Source organism: Dama dama, chromosome 9 (assembly GCF_033118175.1).
Source record: "Dama dama isolate Ldn47 chromosome 9, ASM3311817v1, whole genome shotgun sequence".
NCBI lineage: Eukaryota > Metazoa > Chordata > Mammalia > Artiodactyla > Cervidae > Dama > Dama dama.
The window spans coordinates 83,324,685-83,342,616 of NC_083689.1; the positions used below are offsets into that span (position 1 = coordinate 83,324,685).

General features: G+C 38.5%; 1 protein-coding gene across 3 annotated transcripts in view; it reads left to right on the forward strand.

Annotated features, from left to right (window-relative positions):
• Positions 1 to 17,932, forward strand: part of ATG10 (autophagy related 10) — a 254,085-nt gene that overhangs the window by 6,078 nt on the left and 230,075 nt on the right. Inside the window, exons 1-2 of one of the 3 annotated variants that reach the window (XM_061151950.1) lie at positions 1,956 to 2,032; positions 10,245 to 10,364. In XM_061151950.1, the coding sequence (XP_061007933.1) occupies positions 10,257 to 10,364 (108 nt within the window). In that variant the 5' untranslated portion in view covers positions 1,956 to 2,032; positions 10,245 to 10,256. Of the gene's footprint in view, positions 1 to 1,955; positions 2,033 to 10,243; positions 10,365 to 17,932 lie in introns of those variants that run through there. The other 2 variants (XM_061151949.1, XM_061151951.1) reach the window with 2 other exon arrangements.

Here is a 17,932-nt window from a genome sequence, read left to right on the forward strand (position 1 = left end):
GTACTCAGGAGAGGCCTTTCCTATTCTTTAATCTTTCAGGCCTGTTTCCCTAATGAGGGGGATATTTTGGTGTAATTTGAAGTGATGTATCGTTTTTGAGTGTTTTGGGTGGGGAAAGTAAGTGGTGTGGTACTGTTCTTCTGAGGATTCGTTCTGTTCCCTTAACCACCTGTTGCTGACTTTACCTAACCGTTTGCAGTTCTCTACAGGCTTCACCTTCCATTTCCGGCCATGAACATTGTATCTTTGGGAGATAATGGTCTTTAAAGAGAATTACAAATGGGTATTGGAAGCCAGTTGTGGCATTTGTCAGTTTCTGTGGTGTATATATTCCCGTTGTGGTTAATTTCAAGCTGTCAACTTGATATCAGCTAGCTCCCTGAACTCCTGAAAACTTAACAGCTGACTCTCTGATACAATCCATCTCCCTCATACCACTGCATAAAGTTTCTCTGAAGGAAATGCCCCCTAGGTGCTTGGAATATGAGGGAGACTTGAGGAAAGAAAGCAGTCTCATGAATTCTGTCCTCAGCTCCAAGCTGTGGGGGCACTGCAGGCTCTTTTTTTTTTTTTCCTGAAGGAAATATAGAATTGAGAAGAGCTAGATGCCTTCTAACCCTCTTCCTAACTGGACCTTTTGGTGCAGAGGCCATAGCAAGCATCAGCTACCAATAAAGCTATCCCAAGTCCCTCAAGTCCAGTTTAGGTACAGTGTGGTATCCCAGTTAAGCTTTGATCTGGGATGTGTGTTTCAGTGGAAAGGCAAAGAGGGAGTGCTGAGCTTGCTGGTCAACTGCTGTCAAGCCTGAACTAGCTTCCTCTCCTTTTCTGCCTCCTGTGCTTTTTATTGGGCCTCCCTGGGCGCTCAGCTGGTAAAGAATCCCCCTGCAGTGCAGGAGACCTGGATTCGATCCCTGGATTGGGAAGATCCCCTGGAGGAGGGCATGGCAACCTACTCCAGTACTTCTTGCTTGGAGAATCCCCATGGACAGAGGAGTCTGGCGGGCTGCAGTCCATGGGGTCACAAAGAGTTGGACACAACTGAGCGACTAAGTGCACAATGCCATTTATTGGATTACTGGGATCATGCCTGCTGTGCCTCGCCCAGGTTGACACATGCCTTGAAATCCAGGGCCATTAATATCCCTATTAAAACAATCTGTCTATTGTCTTGGTGTTCTAGCATGAATCCTCAAAAGTATCCCTACTGCTAATTACAAACGCTTATTTTGGGGCTTTCAGAATTGGGTGATGTTTCTTGTCTGGGCCTAGGATTCTACATTTAAATTTATACCCTGGGTGCTTCTTTACTCTCAAAAATTTGAGGGCCACTACCCAAGGACCCTGCTAGGTAAATGATTAACTAATTTAAATTAATTCCAGTCAAATTCACATAAAGATAATAGGTTGAGTTCACTTCCCTAGCCAGTAATTGCATGCATTTTTAAGGAAAGAGTCTAAATCTCCAGTTAAAATGTAGAATTGCTGCAGGGACAAGGACAGAGGAACTTGCCTACTTTTATTAGTTACAATTGATCTTTAATGTTTCAAAGTATGCATAGTATGTTCTGTGATAATCACATTTTTGTAAATGATCTGAAGTTCTGGGGAAATTTATATTTCTTAACATGTTTTAGTCTTATTAATGACTCTGATATACACTGATTTATAGATTCATTAAAAGAAATATCTCTGACCCAAAAAACAAAAATCCCTAAAACAAAGAATCAGTTACCCACACGTTAGATTAAAAAATCTCATTAAAATATGTGGCGAGTAGTGAAAAGAATTGTTTTTAAAATTAAAAAGAAAAAAAATAAAATTAAAAAGAATTATTTGAACAATGATTATATACACAGTATTAGAATTCATTGGGGTTACTTTTCTGAAAAGATAATATTTAATAGCAGCTCATTGGATGACTCATTGGAAAAGACCCTGATGCTGGGAAAGATTGAAGGCAGGAGGAGAAGGGGCCGACAGAGGATGAGATGATTGGATGGCACCACCGACTAGATGGACATGAGTTTGAGTAAGCTCTGGGAGTTGGTGATGGACAGGGAGGCCTGGCGTGCTACAGTCCATGGGGTTGCAGAGTTGGACGCAACTGAGTGACTGAACTGAACTGATCTGAATAGCAGCAGAATAAGCTGCTTTACACTGTCTAGTTTAGGGCTAACACATAGTTTAGAAAGACTTCTTTCACTTGGTGAGGAAAAAAATTATTCTACCTTTCCAGTCTTTAGCCTCTATTTGAGCACTTAAAATAAAGTTTTGATTGTTTGAGTTCAAAACAGACAGCTGTTCAGCAAGAGTGAAACTCAAGCAAAATAGATGTACTAACAACTTACACTTTGACCCAGAAGAGTTTTGACTTATTCCTAACTTTTCCTCATAGTAAGAGATGAGAGTTTCTTTGTTTAGGATAGATGAGAATTGGAATTTGTCTTTTACTGATAGTTCATCTGTATTCTGTTTTTACCTCTGGTCTGAAGATAGCTTAAGTCTGGAAACAGAGGCAGTTCACATGTCTCAGGTTTTCCATGTGCAAAATAAGGATTATTCTTGCCATTATTGCTTAATAAGTTGCAGTTGTGGTTATTTCTATTTTTGACCATAATTCCAACCTTTTTATAGTTCTAAGATTCTAATTTCTGTCCCTACTAGACTGTGAACCTGTAAAGGACCAGTGTGTTACAATTGAAAAGAACATATAAAAATGTTGGTTGTATTTTATTTTCATTTTTAATGATTTGAAATATTCTTACTTGAGCAAAGAGGTAATAATTATTCAGTGATATTTCATTATACCATATTATGATGATTTGAATTGAGATGGATATCATTTTAATATAATATAGTTCCTAATTTTATAATCAAGCCATAAGTGTTTTTTTTTTTTTTTATTATATGTAACATCCTTGAGCAAAGCCTAGTCTTTAGATAATTTTTAAAAGTAGTCAACCAAAAATTAATTAGTGCTTTGATGTTCAGTCATGTTGCTAGTGGCACAGTGCTGTTAATTAGATAAACTATGACTATTGAGTGAAATTTTATGTTTTGACTAACATTTTGAATAGTTCAGTAAACCTCAAGTCACTGGAGGGCTTAGGGAATGGAGTGTTTTTACTTAGTTCGGTTTTGTTATTAAGTAAGAGTTTGTTTCGAATTTATAAAATGTTCCAAAATGTTTTAGTATTCTTTATGAATTAACTTCAATTTTTCTTTGATTTAGCATCTCTCAGTATATGTCATGGTCATCATACAGTTGGAAAAATTATTTCTGTAACTGCTTTGTTTTGGTCTTCCTCTTCTCATTCTGTATCCTCTCCCTAAGTGATCAGATGTGTTCTATTATCTATGAAATATTGATTGAGAATTAATATTCCTAGCTCAGATTTCTCTTTCCTCCTGAGTTCCAGACTCAAAATGCCTGCTAGATCTCTTTGCTTGGGTACTGCACAGACATTTCAAAGTAAAACTCAGGGGCACTATGTTAAACCCATCTCACTTGCCAAACCTGCTTTTCCTCCAGGGACCTGTTTCAGTCCATCAGGTATGTGTGTGCTCAGTTGCTCAGTTGTGTCTGACTCTATGCGACTCCACAGACTGTAGCCCACCAGGCTTCTCTGTCCATGGGGTTTTTCAGGCAAGGATACTGGAGTGGGTTGTTATTTCGTCCTCCACGGGAATCTTCTTGACCCAGGGATTGAACCTGAGTCTCCTGCATTGGGAGGCAGATTCTTTACCACTGTGCCACCTAGGCAGAGACTACCACTTAAGGCAAAGAGCTAAGACTGTTTCTTGAACCTTTTCTCCCACCAATTCCTTACATACCAAGACCAGCCAAGTGTTGTAATAAGTATATTACACTATCAAAATCTCTTTTGAATCTGTGCCTCTTCCACTCTACTGCCAGTCTTCATTTAATACTATTGTGTCTCTCCTGAATCATTTTAAGAACCTTTTAACTGATCTCTGTCCAGTCAGATGAGATCTGTATTCTCCTTTGGAAGCCAGAATGCTAATCTGATCAGTTTACTCCCTCTTTCAAAACCTTTTTGAGCCCTCAGGCTACAAGGCCCTCTTCATCAGCTGTGGTTTTCTCAGTACCCTTCCTCTACCTCTAATTCAGTTAAACAAGAGTTTTTCAATTACCAGAACTTCTTGGGTTTTTGCACATTCTGTTTCCTTTACCTCCTCCTTTTGCTAAGTTAGCTTCTGTTTTTCCTTTTACAGACTTCTTAGATGTCACTTTCTCAATTTGTATGTGCACTGAAACAGCTTGCTAACCAGAATTTTGCATGTAAACTGGAGATCTCACTTATATCCTTGAAACATTTGACTGCCTTCATCGGAGCCCCTGCAGCTTATCGACTCTACTGTACTTACATTCCTCTACTTGGTGCTTTCTGTTCCCAAACCTGTTCTCCCACTGTTCCCCTGTTCCTCTCAGATTTTCTGTTGTGACCTCAGGAGCACACATCCACAGTTAAAAAACAAACCAACCAACAAACAAAAAACCTAAACCCTTCATCCGTTATTTCCTTTATAACATTCTGTGGGGTAAGGTGTTAAAAAATGTTACCAAGAAAAGGAATTTTGTGGCCAAACCAGTTGGGAAACCCTGAGTTATTAGTTTCCTCACACAGTGTGCGTTATGAATCTCCAGGGTGGGAGTGGCACGCGGATATAGTGTTTCTACACGTATCTTACATAATGTTAACATCTGTGCAGGCTAGTGCTTCCACCAAGTCGTTTTCAAGGAAACTTGACTTATAAACAACAACAAAAAAACCAAAACCCTCTTTGAATGGAGGCTGCTTTTTCTTCCACCCTGCAAGGCTCAGGGTATTGCGATTGCTGGTAACCCCCACTTCTGCAGAGTCAATTTTAGGTTACTTCTTCAGCATCATGGAAATAGTCCTGCTACTTTGAGTCTCATGAAATTCAGCTCTACCAGATATGACAGGGTAGTCTTTCTTTCTCACATGCCGTCGGTAATCACTGGTGCCTTGAGCGTCATCTTGAGAAAGAATGCAAGGCTGTGTTCTCATTATCGTAAACAAAGGTATTGGTTTATTAGTGATTATTCTTGATGGTCTTGGCATTGTATACTACACTTACCACCTCTGTGTTACTTACCACCTCTGTGCTCTACTGTCTTCTACCATTTGCCAGTTGTCATTTCTAAGTCTCTTAGTTGAGCTTCCATATTTTTAAAAGAGCTCTCTGTTCTTGATAGCTCTCCTAATAATCCTAAGTGACTTAAGTGTCTGTGTGGAAGACAGCAAACATTATGTCTTATAGTTTTTTAAACTTCCTGAGCTCCAGTGACCTTCATTTCCAAGCTACTTTATATATTTAACTTCCATGGCCACAGCTGAGACCTTCTCAAGTCCTAAGTCTCATAGTCTTCCCATTCTTTCATTTCCCTCCTTTCACTGCAGTTGTTCTTCACCATCTTTCATATGTAATATTTCTTGATACTGCCATATTTTTATAGCCCCTTCTCAGCATCTTTTATTTTTTTTTACATAATTTGGACCTTTGAGCTGTTGTTCTCAGTAGCATATTCTTTTCCTTCTTTTACCCATATTCTTTCACTGACTCAACCAGCAAAACTCAGCTTTATGTGTAATCAGTGCAGCACTCTCTGCTGGTTCTGACAAGGGGAAGTGAGCTGAGCACTGCTGAAGGCAACCACAATACCTCATAGAATGCTGTACCACAAATTCAGGCTCCCAACCTGTGCTGGGCCTTTCTTTGTGTCTGCTTATCTTTAAATGCTGTCCTCTCATCTTCACTAGCAATTCCTAATCTATACTTGCTTCCTCAAACACCTCACTGTCCTCTACCCCTGTATCTGAAAATCTTGTGATCATCAGACTTTGTCTTCCTTAATATTCATCCTCAAATGCCTTTCCTTCGATTGCAAGGGGTGTCGTGTTACTCATATCCATCCTCTGGTACTGATGACTATATCTCCTCCCAGCCTCTTTAGGATATTGCTTCATCAGTCACTTTCTCTATTTGGTATTTTCAACTTTTCCTTCTCTCCAACCCCCTTTGCTCAGCTTAAACACCTATTCTTATCTCCTTTCTTAGGAAAAACAATATCCTCCCTTAAGCCTATGTACTGCTTCGGTTACCATTTGTATCTACTTTCCAATCAAATTGTTTGAAAAGTAGTCTACAAATATTTTGCTTATTTCTGTATGTGTAGTTTTCTCTTTAGCCCATCACAGCCTGCTTTCTCTACCATTGCTGAAACTGCTCACTAAGGCATCAATGACTGCTTCATTTTCAAGCTCCATACATGTTTTCAACCCTTTTCTTAATGGGTCTCTCTTTTCTTTTGACAGTGTTGGTTCTTTGTTAGTTATTTTCTACTCCCTTGAAACCTTTATTCCCTGTCTCTGTGGCATTGCTCTTGCTGGGATCTCCTAATGCCTCATTCCTTATTCTCTAGCTCTTGTGTTTGTTCTTCTACCTTTATAGGTCCCTTAATTGCTGCTGCTCTGAAGGTTTCTTTCTCAAACCACCTCTCTTTTCACTATGCACAGAGGTTCCTAACTTTTTGGTTAAGACTCCTCAAGCAATCTGTTGAAAATTCTAGAATCTTTCCTTTTCAAAATATAGGTAGGTGTATACACACAAAATTTAGTGTAAAATTTCATAATGCACCAGAAGCCGTATTAAGAATCTGCCATATGCATTCTAGTTTGCAATGTTTACTCTCATGGTTTCATTTGTCTCTTTTAAACAAATGAATTCCAGATCTTTTAAGTTCATCTTGGCCTCCCTCCTTAATTTAAGATACATATTCTTTCTGCGGGGCTTCCCCCATGGTGGCTCAGTGGTAGAGAATCCGCCTGCAGTGCAGGAGATATGGAGATGCAGGTTTGATCCCTACGTCAGGAAGATCCCCTGGAGGAGGGACTGGCAACCCACTCCAGTAATCTTGCCCAGAAAGTCCCATAGACAGAGGAGCCTGGAGGGCTACAGTCCAATAGGGTCACAAGAGAGACAGGACTCAGCAACTAAAACAACAGCAATTCTTTCTGCTCCCTTTCATTGCCTGGGTTTAGCTCCTCATGATCTTTCATAGACCACTGTAACAGCTTCTAACTCTCCTCCCTGCCCTCAAGCTGTGCCCTTTAGATACTTACTCCATGGAATGTGAAAGTGAAAGTCACTCAGTCATCAGACTCTTTGCAAACCCATGGACTATACAGTCTATGGAATTCTCTAGGCCAGAATACTGGAATGGGTAGCCTTTCCCTTCTCCAGGGGATCTTCCCAACTCAGGGATCAATCCCAGGTCTCCCACATTGCAGGCGAATTCTTTACCAGCTGAGCCACAAGGAAAGCCCAACCACCAGTAATTTACTGTTCTGACTTTTCAGCTCCAACTTCTGATTCTCTGTTTCCTATGGAAATGGTTCAGACTCTGGCATGGTATACAAGCCTCCTGTCAGGAAGTTCATTACTATTCTATCTAGTATCTTTGAGACCTTTCCCATCCATTTCTGCTCCACTAGTTGGAGAAGGAAATGGCAACCCTCTCCAGTGTTCTTGCCTGGAGAATTCCAGGGATAGGGGAGCCTGGTGGGCTGCTGTCTCTGGGGTTGCACAGAGTCGGACACAACTGAAGCGACTTAGCAGCAGCAGCAGCAGTAAGGGCAGACAGATTAACTTGCATAGGATTTGACTATCTCTACCTTCCCTTACTCTCTGCCTATCTCTTTAAGACAAAATATATATATTTTTTATTTGGTTATGCTGGGTCTGAGTTGTGATATGCAAGATCTTTTTTCAGTTGCAACATGTAGGATCTAGTTTCCTAACCAGGAATCGAACCCAGGCCCCTTGCTTTGGGAGTGCAGAGTCTTAGCCACTGGACCACCAGGGAAGTCCCTCTTCGTATATTTACCTTATTATGTTGGTGGCATCAAACTTCCAGTTCTTTATACCCTTACTTACCTTGGTTCACACCATCCTCCCTGCGTGGACCACTGTTCCAATCCCTGCATTCACTCACTGACAGTTACCCTGCAAAAACTCCTACATACCTTATAGATTCAACTCCACTCCCACCCCACACTTTCCCACAACTTCCCCTCTTTGTTAGGGACTCTTCTTGTGCCTACCATAATCTGTGCATTGCTTCATTGTATACTTTAACTTGGAGTCCTTTTTTCCAGTGCTGTCAGAATTGAGAGGTGAGCTCTTAATTGAAAGATTTGGTTAAAGATAGAATTAGAAAAATTATACTTATGTACCTAAAACATTTTATTTCAACTTAAAACATATAAATATATTCATTTGCCAGTTTTCCCATGTATTACCAAGGCATTTTCTTTGCGTATGGGTACTTGATTGGAATTTATTGTTCATTCTTAATTATACCGAATGTGGAATGCATCCTCTAAATTTCTACTTTGGGTTTAAAAGAAAGAACATAAGCCACTTGAGCAACAGTCTGAGTGCAGAATCCTTGGTTTGTATGATTTTTTTCCCCTCAGCCAATCTTTTCAGTTGTATTGCCTATAACTAGTTCAATAGTATATATTTTCATATAAAGACTAGCCTTTATAGTCTTTGCAAGTCTTTATAAAGTCTACATCATAGAAATAACAGGTATCTTTTTTAACTTACATTTTACTGATTTGGTTTGTGTTGTATTAAAGTATGTATTTATGATACATGAATGTGGTTTGTGAACTTACACTCAACTGATAGGAGTAGAGATGCTTCATAATAAGCATGCTGTAGTCAGTGTTTTATAGAGGGAGTAGACATTGTGTCATTTAACCTGGCAAGTTGAGTGGTGCTTGGTTAAGAGTTTCTACTGTAATTATTGTTACTGGTTATCTCCCTTCATTGCAAGATAAGTTCTTGCAGGGCAAGGATTATATATTTTTTCATTTTTTGTGTATCTAACCTTTGTCTATGCATAGTGCCTACTACTTAGTAGAAATTTGATATGTATTTATTGGTGAATGAACAAATTCTTATGTAGGTCATAGTAAATTTGAATAATCAGAAAGAACACTGTACTGGGAATCAGTAGTATAGATAGATCTTTGGCCCTGGAGTTGAACTGGGGTTTGAAGTTTTCTTCATTTGTATCTTTGAGTTTTCCTCATTTATATTCTTGGGATTCCCTGGTGGCTCAGTGGTAAAGAATCCGCCTGCCAATGCAGGAGAGGCAGGTTTGATCCCTGGTTCTGGAAGATCCCCTGGAGAAGGAAGTGGCAACCCACTCCAGTATTCTTGCCTGGGAAATACCATAGACAGGGTACCCTGGTGGGCGATAGTCTGTGGGGTTGCCAAAGAGTTGGATGTGACTGACTGACTAAACAACAACTACATTCTTGGACAGATTACTTTCCCTTTTTCTTTGGAGGATTGAGGATAGCAACAGCCATTGGGTTGTGTGAGGATTAAGTGGGAATGTGAAGTGTCCAGCATAAGTACCTGACATAGTAAGCAGTTGCTGATTGTCTGATGATGCTTATCACTAACGAAGAGAATGTGGGCATTCACTTGGTCTGACTTTTCTCATCAAGAGACTTGAACTATATAACCTGTGAGTTTCCTTTCAGATGCTCTAAAGTTTTCTTTCTATAAACAGTATTTCATGTTTTGGACAGATTTATGTAACAAATATGAGGATAATCCTTGATTTGTCACATTTGCTGACTCAATAAAGTAGATAATTAATTAGGTGATCATAACCTTACACCTTGTGAAACAGTTACTTTAGGCTTTGGAACATCATTTGTTAGTGAGTTGAACTTGAATAAAGTGGGAAGAACGGCCCAGTTCCACTAATCACTGTCATGCTGTTTATATAAGAGCTAAGGTAGGAGATAGAGAAGGAAGTCTGAGGAGGTTGTTTGGAAGCATTAAGCATTAGAAGGGAGATAATATAAACACTTGAAACTAAATTTATGGACAAACTAGACTTTTTGAACCATAGATATGTATTTGTTACAACTCAAAAACTAGATTTTGAGTTTTCATGTTGATCAAATTTTCTTCCTGATTAAAAGATGGGGATAGGGAGAGAAAGATGGAAACAAAACACTTTTTTTTTTTTTTTTTTGGAATGGCTCTGGGGTTATTTTCCAATGTCCATGCCAAATTTTGGTTTGTTTAAAGAAATACATGAATTAGCAGAATTCCTTTCAGTATTCATTCCACAGCTGATGTTAATATTAGTTTTTATATTTCAGTTCTCATTTAGTATGGAAGAAGATGAGTTCTTTGGAGAAAAAACATTCCAGCATTATTGTGCAGAATTCATTAAACATTCACAGAAGATAGGTGATGGTTGGGAATGGAGAGCTTCAAAGGTAAGAATTTTATTTTCTATTTCAATGGAGGTTTTTATTTTTCCCTACTTAAAACCTGAGTAATTGAAAGTAATGTATGAAAGCTAGTTTGATTTAGTAAAAGGCTTAAATTGAAGAATGTTTTAAAACAAATGTCCATTTTATTACTTTAGCTTTATATACCCATTATAATTAGGCTAATGAAGTATTATCTATAAAAGTCCTTAGGTGACCTGCTTTAATTTAGTAGATAAGAGTGCTTAGCATATTAATTATCTAAATGTAAACAGATGCTTCTGTGGTGCTTCAAACCATTTGTTTATACTATTAATTTTCTTAGGAAACTACTTTTGTCCAGAGAGTGAAAAGATAATCCAGACATCAAACCATGGTCAAATAATCACAACTTCTGAATTATAGAGGACTGTTCAGTTCAGTTCAGTTGCTCAGTCGTGTCCGACTCTTTGTGACCCCATGGACTGCAGCACGCCAGACTTCCTGGTCCATCACCAACTCCCGGAGCTTACTCAAATTCATGTCCATCGAGTCAGTGATGCCATCCAACCATCTCATCTTCTGTCGTCCCTTTCTCCTCCTGCTTCAATCTTTCCCAGCATCAGTGAGTCTGTTCTTTGTATCAGGTGGGCAACATATTGGAGTTTCAGCTTCAGCGTCAGTCCTTCCAATGAATATTCAAGACTGATTTCCTTTAGGATTGACTGGTTTGATCTCCTTGCAGTCCAAGGGACTCTCACGAGTCTTCTCCAATACTATAGTTCAAAACCATCAGTTCTTTGGTGCTCAGCCTTCTTTATAGTCCAACTCTCACATCCATACATGACCACTGGAAAAACCATAGCTTTGGAAGACTATATCTTTGGGAATTTCTTAATAATATAAACACATTCCAAAACATTCTTTCTTTTGGTTCTGTTCAGTAATATTAATAGTAACGTAAAAAGTCTGTGTACTCATTTATTTCCACAAATGTATTTAGTAAGATTCTCTGCCAAAAGCTCTTTAAGAGGTCTTTGAAATCCCTGTTTTAGAGAATAAGTAAGTTTTTTCTACTTGATGTTTTATCTGATTTGTGAAAAAGTGGTGAAATCTTGTGTCTCTGTTGATTAGCTCTGTTTCCTGTATGAAATCTGAGAAATGTGAACATTTTTGAGCTGATTCTTATGATTCAGAACTAGAGGCCAGGGAAATGCAGGTCTTGATCAGGTTCAGATTGTCACTGGGGACAGAAGCCATGATTTCCTCTTGGGTCATATGTCAGCTAAGCTTTGGCAGGGAGTTCGTGTCAGAGTTCAGAGGTGTAGAGTCAATTTCTTGTGGTAGATTCCAGCCCTACTCTCTAAGTTAGCGATGGGACAGTTCATAAACCCTTAAGGTGTCTCTCGGTCTAGGATATATGATCTTAATAGCACCTTTTATTATTTTTGGTGCTGAGTATTTTATAATTTTGCTTTCTGTTATGTTTGAATTTCTAATCTATTTCTTCTATGATTATTATCAACATATAGAGGAACTACTAATTTTTATATATTACTTTTGTAACAATTCATCTTACTAAATTCTCCTAATTTTCATAATTTTTCAGTAATTTCTGTGTGTATTCTAAGTAGAATGAGGCTGTCTACAAATGGGGAGTTTTTTATTGCCTTCTTTGTAATATTTCTCTCTATTATTTTTATGAATTGAGTAGAAAACTGTTAATAGTAATAACAGATCTCATTGTCTTCTTCCTGATTTTAATGTTAATGCTTCTGATACAAAATGGTTAAAATGTTGGTTGTTTATTCATTGGATGAGAATAGGTTTCTGACCCATTTTGTCCTGTAATAATTTGTGTGATTATACTTTGGGAACTTTCCCTTTTCACCAGGTTAAAAAAAAAAGAAAAGAATTTTTTCTTTTATCTTAAGCTGGAGGCTGAATAATAGATTCCTGTACCATTTCAGGGGCCTAGTAGAGTTGGGGAGGGGAAGGTTAGAGAGGAAGTTGGGTGTATGTGTGTGTGTGTGTGTGTGTGTATATGTGTATGTGTATGTGTTTGTGTGTGTTGGGGGTCGTTGGGGAAGATCTCCAGGGGGGGAATTGTATGTCAGAAGTTTCTTCACTGAATTTGTTGACAGTAGTGCCATAAGAGCCAGTTTCCAGGATTTGTTTTTATTCTTGGCCTTCCTTGCCTCTACTTCAAGGATGGGTATGGCTAAGTCTAGTTTCTTGTTTGCTGCCACTTCCTGCTGAGTTAGAAAAGCTGCCTACCCTTTGGAGTGAGAATTATGCGTCTAGTTAAGGACTATTCTCTTTAATGTGGGCATGAGCCTATAGATAGTATCAAAAAAAACCCAAAAACATTCATCAGAGAAAATCTTTACAGCCTTAGGGTAAGGATTGCAAACTCAAGAGTCTGTGAAGACCTGGTGGGGTAGTGTAGCTGGGTCAAGCTGCTAGGGACAAGACAGTGTGGACACTGAGTCGGGGCCTATGGCTGACAGGTTAGAAACATGGGCCCAGGAGTTTACCAAATCTTCCAAGAGAAGTAAAAAAGATGTAAAGTTAAAAAACAAAAAAGTAGAGTAAAGTAAAAAAAAAAAAAGTAAAGTAAAAAAAAAAAAGGGTAATATCTAAAATTTTAAATGTTGGCAACTAATTTAAAAAGATACTTTTCAAAGACAGTGAGGACTGAAACTACATGCCATGGCTCTGTGTGGCCAGTAGGTGACTTCTGGGATTGGGTGTCTGCCTGGTGTTGACTGGTTTCTCACCTTGCCTCAATGCATGCTGTTGATCTGAATTAGGATAAAGGACTCCAGGCAAAGAGATCCTTTTCTACTGTATTTTAGAATGTTAGTATTTTCGCTACTTAATTTCTGCAGTCTTATACCCCATTTAAGAAGGAAATCGTGAATCAGTTACTTCGTTACCTCCTTTAAACCTTCCATCCTTATTACATCTCAGGCTTTGTGGAACTGTTTGGAAACAATACTTAAACTTATACTTTTTAGGCTCCAGAAATTAATTTTTGTATTAAAAATAGTTTTATTGGTATACAATTGACAAACAATAAACTGCACATATTTAAAGTGTATAATTTGATAAGTTTTGACATATGTACAGACCTTGAACCTTCACCACAATCATGAGTAAGCATATCTATCATCCCCAAAAGGTTTCTTATATAACTTTTTAGTGCCTCTCTCTGCCCCTTCTTGCCCCTCATTTTTAAAAAAGAACTTTGTTTATCCCTATATAAAGAGACTTCTTTAAAGAATATGTATACTGTCACTCATGTTTTCAGGTTTGTTCACAAACCACTTTGGTACCACCCATTTTATTTTTTAATATTTAGAGAATTGGTGTAATTCAACATTTTAGGTAAGGCAAAATATCATTATTTCTGCAGAGTTCATGAGAAAAGCAGTGTGAATGAAACATATAAATAATTTAATATTTTAAAAGAAAGAAATTTCTTAAAATAGTCAAAATGTCCTAGTTTTTTATATCTGGAGGTATGCAGATTAAGGAGAATGCTTCTAAATCAGTATTTTTTTGGTGGGGCTTAATTCTATTGGCATTCGGTCAGGACCATTCTTGTTTTCCTACTCCTAACATCTCCAAACCCCTCGGAAGGTTGGTACACTCTTCCTAAGAGCCATTGTTTAATGTGATGGTGTATCAGATATTAAAGATAGTGGTTAAGATCATAGGCTTCAGAGTTAGATAGGGCTGAGTGTAAATCCTTGCTCTACCATTATTTCCTTTGCCATAGTCCTCTACTAGCTGGATTTTAGACAATTTACTTAATGTAACCAAACTTCATTTTCTTTACCTATAACATAGGAATAACAATAATACCCAACATGGTTGTTGTATGGATTAAGTGAGATTTGCATTCTAAAAGTTTAGCGTAGTTTCTGGCATGTGGACAGTTATTGTATGATTATCATTTTTAGTTGGTTGATTGAAATTTTCAGTGTCTTTTGTTAGATAAATAATGCTATGAATGAAATTGTAGTTAGGTTTTCAGAAAACTTGATGAAAGTCTATTAGCACCAAGTATACTGGATTGGTCTGAATGAAATTCTAGTTAGGTTTTCAGAAAACTATATGAAAACTATATACTGTAGTATTGGTATATTGAGGCTTCCCTGGTAGCTCAGCTGGTAAAGAATACGCCTGCAATGCAGGAGACCCTGGTTTGATTCCTGGGTCAGGAAGATCGCCTGGAGAAGGAATAGGCTACCCATTCAGTATTCTTGGGCTTCCCTGGTGGCTCAGATGGTAAATAATCTGCCTGCAGTGCAGGAGACCTGGGTTGGATCTCTGGGTTGGGAAGATTCCCCTGGAGGAGGGCATGGCAACCCACTCCAGCATTGTTGCCTGGAGAATTCCCATGGACAGAGGAGCGGGGAGGGCTACAGTTCATGGGGTTGCAAAGAGTTGGATGCAACTAAGCATAGCACAGCGCACTGATATATTATTCTGAATTTTCTACAATAAGAAAGGGGAGCAGAAGATGGTAAATAACAATGAATACAATTGTTTGAAACCCATTATAGGGTTACCTTGTTTTATTGCACTTTGTAGATATTGTAGGTTTTACAAATTTAAGGTTTGTGGCAATCCTATGTTGAGCAAGTCTATCAGTGCCAATTTTTCAACAGCCTTTGTTCACTTCATATCTCTATGTTACATTTTGATAATCTTCACAGTATTTCACATTTTTTCATTATTATTATATTTGTTATGGTGATCTGTGATCAGTGAGCTTTGATTTAGTATTGTAATTATTTTGGAGTGTCATGAACCCTGCCCATTAACAGTGAACTTAATGAATGTGTGTGTCCTGACTGGCCATTGCCCTATCTCTGTCCCTCTCCTCAGGCCTCTCTATTCCGTGAGACATTGCAATATTGAAATTAGACCAATTAACAACATTAACAATGGTCTCTAAGTGTTCAAGTGAAAGTAAGCATTGCCTCACTTTAAATCAGAAACTGGAAATGATTAAGCTTAGTGAAGAAGGCATATCAAAAACTGAGACAGGTCAAAAGTTAGGACTCTTACAACAGTTAGCCAAGTTGTAGATGCAAAGGAGAAGCTCCTGAAGGAAATAAAATGTGCTACTCCAGTGAAGACATGAACAATAAGAAAGTGAAACTGCTTTTCTCTAAGGAGAAAGCTTTAGTGGTTGGGAAGATCAAACTAGCCACAACTTCCCATAAGCTGAAACCTAATCCAGAGCAAGGCTCTAACTCTTCAACTCTTTGCAGGCCGAGAAAGGTGAGGAAGTTGCAGAGGAAAAGTTTGAAGCTTGACAGGTTTCAGGAAAGAAACTATTTCCGTAACATTAAAGTGCAGATTGAAACAGCAAGTGCTGATGTAAAAGCTGCAGCAGGTTATCTAGAAGATCTAGCTAAGGTTATTAATGAAGGTGACTACACGAAACAACAAATTTCCAGTGTAGACAAAACAGTCTTCTATTGGAAGAAGATGCCATCTAGGACTTTATAGCTAGAGAGGAGAAGTCAATGCCTGGCTTCAAAGCTTCAGAGAACAGACCGACCAAATCTCTTGTTAGTGACTAATGCAGCTGATGACTTTAAGTTGAAGCCAATGTTCATTTACATTCTGCAAATCTCAGGGTCCTTTTAGGTTATGCTAAATCTGCTGCTGCTACTGCTGCTAAGTCGTTTCAGTCGTGTCCGACTCTGTGCGATCCCATAGACGGCAGCCCACTAGACTCCGTCGTCCCTGGGATTCTCCAGGCAAGAACGCTGGAGTGGGTTCCCATTTCCTTCTCCAATGCATGAAAGTGAAAAGTGAAAGTGAAGTCGCTCAGTCATGTCTGACTCTTTGCGACCCCATGGACTGCAGCCTACCAGGCTCCTCCGTCCATGGGATTTTCCAGGCAAGAGTACTGGAGTGGGGTGCCATTGCCTTCTCCAATGCTAAATCTACTATACCCGTTTTCTATAACTGGAGCAAAAAATCCTGGATGACAGTACATCTATTTATAACATCTCAATATATTAAGCCCACTGTTGAGACATACCATTCAGAAAAAAAGATTCATTCAAAATAGCACTGCTCATTGACTACAAACCTAGTTACCCAAGAGCTCTGAGGGAGATGTACAAGATTAAAATTGTTTTTATACAATGTCCATTCTGTGGTCCATGGATCAAGGAGTATTTTCAACTTTTAAGTCTCATTTTGTAAGAAATACATTTCATAAGACTGTAATAGTGACTCCTCTGGTGAATCTGGTCAAAGTCAGTTGAAAGCCTTCTGGAAAGGATTTACCATTCTAGATGCCATGAAGAACATTTGTGATTCATTGGAAGAAATAACAATGTCAACATTAACAGGAATTTGGAAGAAGTTCATTCCAACCCTCATGGATGACTTTGAGGGGTTTAAGACTTCAGTAGAGGAAGTCAGTGCAGATGTGGTAGAAATAGCAAGAGAACTGGAGTTAGAAGTGGAGCCTGAAGATGTGACTCACTTGCTGGAGTCTCGTGATAAAACTTGAAAAGGTAAGGAGTTGCTTCTTATGGATGAGCAAAGAAAGTGGTTTCTTGAGATAGAATTTACTCGTGGTGAAGATTCTGTGAAGAATTGACAACAAAATAGTTAGAATATTATATAAACTTAGTTGATGAAGCAGTAGCAGGGTTTGTGAAGACAGACTCCAATTTATTTTATTTTTTAGGCCACACTGTGTAGCTTCTTGGGCCCTGCACTTGGGTCATGAACATGAAAGCATGGAGTCATAACACTGGACCACCAGGGAATGGGTAAAATGCTATCAAACAACATTGCATGCTACCGAGAAATCATTGGTGAAAGAGTTAATTGATGTGGTAGACTTCATTGTTGTCTTACTTTAAGAAACTGCCACAGCCATCCCAACCTTCAGCAACCACCACCATCATGAGTCAGCAGCCATCAACATAAAGGCAAGACACTCCACCAGCAAAATGATTATGACTTGCTGAAGGCTTAGATGATAGTTAGCATTTTTTAGCAATAAAGTATTTTTTGTTTATATATTGTGTTTTTAAACTTAATGCTATTGCTCACTTAATAGTCTACAGTATAGTATAAACATAACTTTTATATACACTGGGAGACCAAAAGAAATTTGTTTGATTCACTGTATTGTGATATTTGCTTTATTGTGTTAGTCTGGAACCCAGCCCTCTGTATCACCAAGGTATTTCTGTATATATTTTAAAAACCCATGAGCTCATAATACTAGAGAAGGAAGGGGGATAGAGAGTGGGCAAGAGAGAGAGAGAGGGGCGAACAGGCAGACAGAGAGGAGCAGAACAGACTCCAAACCTAACTCATTGGACACCATTGGGAGTATCTAGGGCATCAGCTCATTGGTCTGAAAATTGTTGGTTAAAGGGAAAGAAATAAGCATTTCTCTTGCATGTCCTGTATGAACTATATTTCATGGTAACTAAATAGCTTAATTTGAAAAGGGGAAGTTTTCTGCCCCCCCAGAATTCCAATAAACATAAAAAGGACAATTGTTGTTCAATCATTATATCATGTCCAACTCTTTGTGA